This window comes from Antedon mediterranea, chromosome 10 (genome assembly GCF_964355755.1).
Source record: "Antedon mediterranea chromosome 10, ecAntMedi1.1, whole genome shotgun sequence".
In the NCBI taxonomy this organism is placed as follows: Eukaryota; Metazoa; Echinodermata; class Crinoidea; order Comatulida; family Antedonidae; genus Antedon; species Antedon mediterranea.
Window position 1 is genome coordinate 3,963,454 of NC_092679.1, and position 8,886 is coordinate 3,972,339.

At 32.5% G+C, this 8,886-nt stretch overlaps 1 protein-coding gene across 1 annotated transcript; it reads left to right on the top strand.

Annotated features, from left to right (window-relative positions):
- Positions 1-507: 507 nt before the first annotated feature.
- LOC140061359 (calmodulin-like) lies at positions 508-8,607 on the top strand. The gene is made up of 6 exons (XM_072107872.1): positions 508-620; positions 2,530-2,560; positions 2,887-3,030; positions 6,484-6,610; positions 7,324-7,439; positions 7,758-8,607. Exons 1-6 carry the CDS (start codon positions 618-620, stop codon positions 7,787-7,789), a joined length of 453 nt encoding a protein of 150 aa, XP_071963973.1. The 5' UTR covers positions 508-617; the 3' UTR covers positions 7,790-8,607.
- The last annotated feature ends 279 nt before the right edge of the window (positions 8,608-8,886 follow it).

Sequence of the window (8,886 nt, forward strand, 5' to 3'; positions counted from 1 at the left end):
CAGAATAACAAACAACGATGATGCTGTCCATTCCTATGTTGTACAGTTTTAGCCCTTGCCCTTGCCTATTTAGATGTCGTCTAATTAATCATGACATTTATTTGTTCTTGTGATGTGTACGTGCTTCTTTATATACCCATATAAACCACAATATTCTTCTCGCAAACCTTAGATTCCATTCTCTCTTTTCGAAAAAAAATATTATTAATCTTTGAAATTATGAAAGAAAACTACGTTTGCTTTTATAAATAAGAAAATTAATTATTTAAATGACAAACGAAAACAACGCTACTACAACGCCTATCATCATGCTATTCCACAACTCATTTATCCAATTCTGTTATTTTATTACTCCATTGAGAAATTAAACACATTTTAATTGGTGTAATATTGCCAAGATACACATGTGTTACGCGCAACAATACGAACTCATGAATAATGCATGATGCTAATTTAAATACAACTCTCTATAGGACAATCGGTTTGTTCATACATTTTGGTCGATCATCGTCGGCGGCTCTGTGTACGCTTATATCGCTAAGTCTTCACTTCTGTTTCTACTATACCATACGTACGTTTAATTTTCTTTCAGTCAACTGTACACCGTCTTTTAAAAAATGGTGAGTTTTTACCTTTTCAAATTTAGCCCTATTTATTATTTATAATTTTACTATATAACTGTGTTCTTATTTGGAGAAAACTTTCAGATATCGATCAGTTTACAAACTATAGGTTGATGATTTTAACTATTATTGGAAAATTATTATTTTTTAAATGATAATTGATAACTGATTAATTTAACTGACTTGCGGAAAACTGGAATTCTACGAAGGAATATTTAGTCGCATTGTACCAATTCGTCTACATGCAATCAAAATCAATTTACATAAAAGTAACATAGAAAGAGGACATGTTTTTGGGACCGTTTAATCAAACAGTTTATTTAGCCAATTAACAACAGTGTTTTAATGTATTATCGGAAATAGAAATATTGATAGTTGGTCCGCGCGTGTGCAGAAGGCAGGGCCAGGAAGAGAACCCGCGCAGAAGCTAATATTTCCAATGTGATGATCAGATGTCATGGAGACGCGTCCATCTCTATCCATCAATCTCATGTTATAAGTGCGCGAACAATTGCTGTATAACAAAATCGCACATTTTGCATATAGTTTTAGCTTTCTATTATATATTTTTTTCATTTTGATTTCCATATAACAATGTGTTATAAGGGCGTAAAGTGAAGGGAGATGTCATTAATATAAATGGTCACAATGGAACAACTGTTGATTAATGTTATGGAATGTACAATCAGAATGCTTTAAGCACGGCGCACACTACAGCTTTCGGCGGAGCCAACTGGGCACGAGTAACACTTGGCTCACTAAAAAATTTGCCGCAAATTGTGATCGCGTTCTATCGGACGCACACCAAACGCCTTCAGTACGCGATTTGCTGATTGGATAGTTACTTAATACGCTATACGGCACGCGCTGACATATTATAATAAATTAGAACATGTCATGCGCAGTGGAATTTTTTAGTGAGCTATCTGCTTACGTTCGGCGCACACTTCTTGAGGAAAATGGCACGCGTACCAAAAAATATTAAACATGATAGATATTTTCCTCAGCGGCACGCGTGGCCGATTCCTCACGAATTCCCCGGCGCACACTGTGAGCAAAGTGTTACTCGTGCCAGTTGGCTCAGCCGGAAGCTCTAGTGTGCGCCGGGCTTTATTGTCAAACTAATAATGTTACGCTTACGTCTTTCTTTTGGGTCTCAGTGGGAACCATTGAGAGAAAATCGACAAATGTATGGGCGCGAGCACTTTTTGTTAACACAATATCTTCTTCTCCAATTATAGATAATATAGAATCATATTTTGTTTATAACCTTGAGATAAAGAATAAATTATATATTATAAAAAGTGTCGGTTTGAAACATTTAATCGATTTGTATTAGTAAGGCTCTTTAAAATAATTTCTAATCTTCTATTCAGAAATTCAATTAATAATGGAATCTTATCAACAAAATAGGTGTTTTGTCACAATTTACATTCGGGTTAATCGTCTTCAAGACGCCGAAATGGCGACGGGAAAAAATACGATTTTTGTTTCTATTGCACTAATAATATAATTGCAATTTAATGTTTGAAGCGATTATAAATAAGAGACGTGGCAGTGACATTTAACTCGTCGTGCGTACACAAAACAGCTTCTTCGTGACGCGCGCGCGCACAAAGATTATGATAATAATATTATAAAGATACTGCTTATACACGCGCGTATACACATTGATAATTGTGATACGGCGTTTATATACACATCGCTGATATTGTGTCATCATGCTTTCAATGCCCTGATTACATAAATAACTAAAATACACATACAGGTATATTATTAATAAGTCATTAAAATTTTGTCCAGGAACACTTGATGTCATGGTATTTGTCTCTCTGCTGGTTCCATAGCATTCTGATTAATATCATACAGTTTTCATAACTGTCATTCATAATTCATATTTTTACAGGCCGATCAACTAACAGAAGAACAAATTGCTGGTGAGTGAATTAGCAAATTACATTTTTATGTTAATGAATTATGGTTGGCTAATTTAACGACTGCCGAAATCTATAAGCTGTCAATTGCATGAAACTAAATAACAAAACTTCATCTAGATGAAGACACGTAACGTAATTACTACAGACCAGATTTTCACTGCAATCGAATTAAACATGCACTTAATTAATTACACATCCTTATAAAGAATATATTATTTTGTCATGTATTGATTTACCAGAAATATGGTCGTAGTTATAATCAATGTTCAATAATTATTCTCCAAGTTTATTTTTTCTTTTGATCTTCAATTTTTTCAATTGTTTAGAATTTAAGGAGGCATTCTCTTTATTCGACAAAGATGGCGACGGCACAATCACAACAAAAGAACTTGGAACTGTGATGAGATCTTTGGGACAAAATCCAACGGAAGCAGAACTTCAGGATATGATCAATGAAGTAGATGCTGATGGTATGTTTACAGTTAAATAGATAATAACGAAAATACATTGACATGATAATGGTGATCATGACACAGGGTGAGAAATGATAAAAATGACTGACAAATTGCACAAAAATGTTGGCAAAACATTGAGGCATAAGTCTAAAATAGCATCTGAAATTGTATTTAAGTTACATCTCCAAATAGCCACACTACTTAATTGCATGGCAATAAATATAACCGAAACCTTATATTATCAAATTAAAGTTGTATTACAGTACGTATAATTGTGTACAAGACACGTGTTACTACATTGGAACTGCATTCATTATTCATTTTCCTTTTATTAAAGCTTCGATTTCATCAAAATGTGCTTAGAGATTACAAGCGATTGCTTCTAGCACTAATAATGTCACTTAGTCCATGACATTCTTCTTAACGTGTGGTGCCATATATCTACGTTAATCTTTAAAAAAACGTGGTCATTTTCCAAATGAACGTACGCGTGATGCGCATGCCCCTTGGTGGTAGATTGAAACAGTGAGGAATTAAAAGATTATATGAGTATTAAAGAACAAACGTTACGTATAGTTCAGAAATACATTAGCAATTCATTGAATCCAGCAATAGTTATACATGATTGATAGACAGGAGTCTGACATCCATTATTAAACATTTAGACAGAAGAATAAAATAGGTAACTAAAAGAAAATACTAGCAGTATAGTAAAAACCAATTCAAATAAAAGTTTTGGTATAAAATAAGAATAATCGATTCTTTTCAGCAGTTCCAAACTCCCCATAACAACCCTTTTGAAATTCATTAACTAGCAAAAATGCTCATCATGTGAGGTATTCACAATTATAAAAATAAAAAAATCATTAAAAATGATAATAATGATATCAAAATATCGACCAAAAATAATGAGAGCAAGACAACCAAGAGCAACATCAGAAATACGAATTACGATTTCATAATTTTTTTAAATATTTGCAATTGCTAACTTTGAAACCTTACTATAAGTATCAAACATTAATTCGTTGATACGATATCATACAGGGATGTGTTAAATTATAAAACGAAGGGAAGATTCCAAAGTCCCTGATAATCCTACTGCATCACAGCAGTGTATTATTTATTCAGGTCTGGACCTGGGTAAGATGGTAATTAACGAGGATTGATTCGTTATTTGATCTGCTTATTAATTCATAATACTTCTTAATAGGCCTACTGCATCCGATTGCCAGGGCTGTATCTCTACATACTATCGATTACTACCTGCTTTAGAAGTTGAAACCTGCTTCTCGATACGCGTCTGTTAGCCTCATAAGAACCCCAAAAGAACTTTGGTGATTTTCATTTTAAGAAAACTAAACCAGGCAAACGTCTACATAAATAAAATTTATTCTGCAACACAATTTTAGGATATGTAGGCCTACTAATCCTCATATACATAAAAAAAAACCAAATGACTATGAAATAGAAATAGGAATAAGAGCACCAGGCAACATGAAACGATTTTATTCATACAAAACTTTACGACAGATACGGTATAACAACATAAAACATAGGCCTACATTTCATACGAACTTCATTTTTCTTATCAGGATCCTATATTAATTTCAATCCTTTGTAAATTGAATTCTAAATACAATTCGAAGACATCTAAAGATATTAAGTTGCAAAACTGGAGAAGATTCAAAGGTAGCTGTTTGGATACATTACGTCTTTTGTAATACAGTATAATAAATCATATAGGACTACATATCAATTGTCTAATTAAATGCAATTCTAAAACCGGTTATTTTGTCCGTGAAGAATTTCATTAAGATATACGGGCCCCCGGGAGCCAAGTTTGCGTCGCGCGCGTGTATCTTTTGTCACTTGTGACACTCTCTGAGACAGGATTTGTACGCGCGCATTTCTAATAATGCAATGTTCGTCGTGATATCAAAACCTACACGCGCATTTCTAATGCAATGTTCGTCGTGGATTTTAAAACCTACACGCGCATTTCTAATGCAATGTTCGTCGTGGATATCAAAACCCGAGACAAGATTTGTAGCCGCACAATTCTATAATGAAATGTTTGTGAATATCAAAACAAAAATGTATAGTAAAACAGTTATCGTTCCATATCAATGTCAACTTTCTGATTTGTTAAAGTTTTGATAAAGCTTGACAGCGAGATATTCCAATAGATAGAATTATTTCTCAGATTTAACCTAAGATGGCAAGGCAAGCGTACAGAGAATCGTATGCTGTTTTGCGTGTTATATTCGGCATACATAATTACCGCACCACCTCATCAAAAAACTGGAGCACTCATGCGCAACGCATACGTATTCAATTCGTACTGTCACGGTACACTATACGAAGCATTTAATTTCTATAGAAATTAATGTTTGCACGTTCGCGCTTACCAAACAAAAGATCATGTGTAAAACATATTAAAATGAATATACATCATCATGATATTCTTTTCATAAGCATACATAATAATAACATCGGAATAAAAGGACTTGGTGTTTCATTATGAAGACATTGGCAAGTTTTAATATTTATGAAAGATGAAAAAAAGGTATACGAAGTGTAATCAAGTAATTGCGATTTAATGACACGGTTGCAACGCACCATCTACTAAATTAACATTCGAATACGAAGGATGTAAGAAATAATGATATTAAAAGTGATACATTTCGAAAAGATATCTTATCGTAGGCAATGACACAGATGGATCGCATTACATCATCTACAACAGTGATAACTCGATTGATCCGATTCTAACAGACATTGAAACATCATATTGATATCATAAGTTTATTACTTACTGTATGGAAATCTAAACACTTCCCAAAACGATAGATAGATTTTTGTTATATCTATACCATTGTCCTATAGAATATTCGGTAGGCCTACTTTAGTAAAATATAATTATGCTGCGATGGGCCACTAATTAAATCGGAGACGTTCTCAATTTTTAAACAAGGTATTAATCATGTATGACGGCACATTTACACCCCCAACATAAACAAACCGAATGAAGAAACAACGTGTTGACATCTGAAAACGCTGGATATTTAAGATTATCATTATTAAATAAAATTTTAAAATTTGCAATTTAAACTTTTATTTTTATTTCACACAAAGGAAAAAAATACTATGGTTTTAAACATATTTTTAAATAATTTTTTTGTTCAATATCTTTTTTGTCGTATTTATATGGTGTTGTAATAATAAAATAAGTTTATATATATATAACAGTATATATAAAAAAATCGAGAAAATGATAAAACAAGCACATATCTATTTCTGATTTTTTTTTTAAATGTTTAGTATAGCAATTCAATTATTTTTGTTACGCCTCATATGGTAATTTTAGACACATTATTATTATATGACATTAAAAAATGTAGTCAGAGATTGAAAGGGAATTTAACGATGTTATTGTTAACGTTATGCTTTTGTTATTCTTTTTTGTAGGAAATGGTACGATCGATTTTCCAGAATTTTTAACGATGATGGCGAAAAAAATGAAAGAAACCGATTCCGAAGAAGAGATTCGTGAAGCGTTTCGCGTTTTTGACAAGGATGGAAACGGTTTTATTAGGTAGGAGTCACGTGCATATGTGACGTAATAAACAATGTGACGTGAATAATTTATTTAAAGACGCATGACTATAGTCACACTTCTTATCTGTAAAACTCTAATTTGTCATGATCATTTCTTACAGTACACAGTTAGGCTACCGTACTGCAGCATTGATATTCAAATAACGTTATTTAAGTTTTTAACTATCTTTAAAGGGGGTAACCCTTTCAGTTTTTGGTACAGTAGGTTAACTGATAATCAGGGCCCTCATACATTATCGATATTCAGCAAAACAACTAAAATACCCTTTTCTCCGGAGATCATTGCGTTAAAAGGGGTTTCTTCCATGTTTAGAGCAAAGTGTTGAGATAAATGAAACTCACGTTTCTCCTCTACTACATTTCTGTAACCCCTCTTCCATGGTTGATTAGGTTGTCAAGGAATAAGAATTTGAAATGAATATGTAAAATCATAACCAACTTCGTATTCAATTTAGTAAATATGTAGGCCTATAGGCTATATTTTGTTTCTATCAAAGGCAGTATTTTAACAAAGATTTTTATTTTTAAACAAGGATCTCGTTTTAATTAACTGTACAACTAACTTTGTATTCAAGTTGGTGATTATGTAGGCTTAGGCCTATATATTTTGTTTCTATCATAATAGACAGTATTTTAGCAAAGATTGTTATTTTTAAATCTCGTTTCAACTGTATATTACTCTTCCTTTAGTGCTGCTGAACTCCGACACGTGATGACAAATCTTGGTGAGAAGTTGACGGATGAAGAAGTTGACGAAATGATCCGAGAAGCCGATATCGACGGAGACGGCCAAGTTAATTACGAAGGTCAGCATTTTTTAAAGTAAAGATATTTGAGATACGTCATTAGATGCGACTGTTTATTATGTTTATTATATCTCATAGAACCACTATTTTCCACTTCAACTACTGTATAACTTATGATTTCTTTCAGTTTTTTTCTTAATAAAGATATTTGAGATACATCTTTAGATGCGACTGTATATTTATTACCTCTATAGGCTAACCAGAACCCGGCCATTAAATTCCACTTTTTCAACTATAACTTTTATATGTTTTGTTTCAGTATCATTAGTAATTTTTTGGGTCAAAATTAAACTAATTTTTGGTATTTTTTTTCTTCAGAGTTCGTCACTATGATGACACACCGGTCATAAACAGTGTTACTAATAAGGTTTACTATTTTTCACTCGTTCGGCGGGTGAACATTGGATATCATTCCTGGTACTAAATATCAACTTTATTATCGTAAATCATGAATTATTTTTTATTCATGACAGTGGAATGGTTTCAAACACCTAAGCCAGGATTTCTACATCTGACTCCAACTACCGCTCCATAACATAGTATTCGTAATAACATTTTGAATGACGTAAATTTAACGTCATAATTTGTGTCAAAGTACTTACGTTTATACCTCATGCAAGAACAGAGAGTTATATTATGCGTTGATATATACGGTAATAACTAATGGTAGTATTGCGTAATTTATACGAGTTTTACGTTACGCTTGGTGAATCGAAGCATTCCTTGGTAAACGTTGAAGACCAATCGAAACGGGAACGTGCAAACATTTTTCAAAGACTATAATTAGACAAACGTAATTAATAACGTAATTAATTATATAGTACTTTAAGATACTATCGGTTATCGCACCTTGAAGAAGTAGATATATATAAAATACATTATTAGAACATTGTATCATGGCTTAAGCAGTACGCGATTCTTTAGTTTAGTTTATTTTTAAATTTAATCAGGAAAATTTGGTTGTTGTCTGATGACATTTGTGTAGCCTTTTTGGCGTTTACTCGGTATATCTCTTTTGAAGATGTAATTTCTCATTTTAGATAAATTTGCATCATAATATGTATTGATAATGTTAGTAGATTGAGTTTGCTATTAATACTCTGCGTGCTTTTACACTTTTTTGTATATCTCATTTATGAAAGTTAATAAAAGCTAGGTAGAATATCGATATGATAATGTGCATTATCTTTCATTAAAAATTATTAGGCCTATCATACATTATTCCGACAAACGATAACGAATCGAATACTTTATTACACGCTGACAATAGAGTAATCTTATTTCGATAGTGCAATCCCGATGTTTAAACAACAAGGCCATATACATGTCTGCAGTCGCGTGCTCAAATTTGAGTTAGTGTTTACCGACCGACCGACATAGTGAGCTGTAGAGTCGCGTTTGCACGCGATTAATAAGCTAATCAATTAATAAATAATAATAATAATAA

Excerpts from the sequence above, each read along its gene's own strand:
- LOC140061359 (XM_072107872.1), top strand. Across the intron at positions 3,031-6,483 it reads CAATGAAGTAGATGCTGATG|GAAATGGTACGATCGATTTT; the intron begins GTATGTTTACAG and ends TCTTTTTTGTAG. Across the intron at positions 7,440-7,757 it reads CGGCCAAGTTAATTACGAAG|AGTTCGTCACTATGATGACA; the intron begins GTCAGCATTTTT and ends TTTTTTCTTCAG.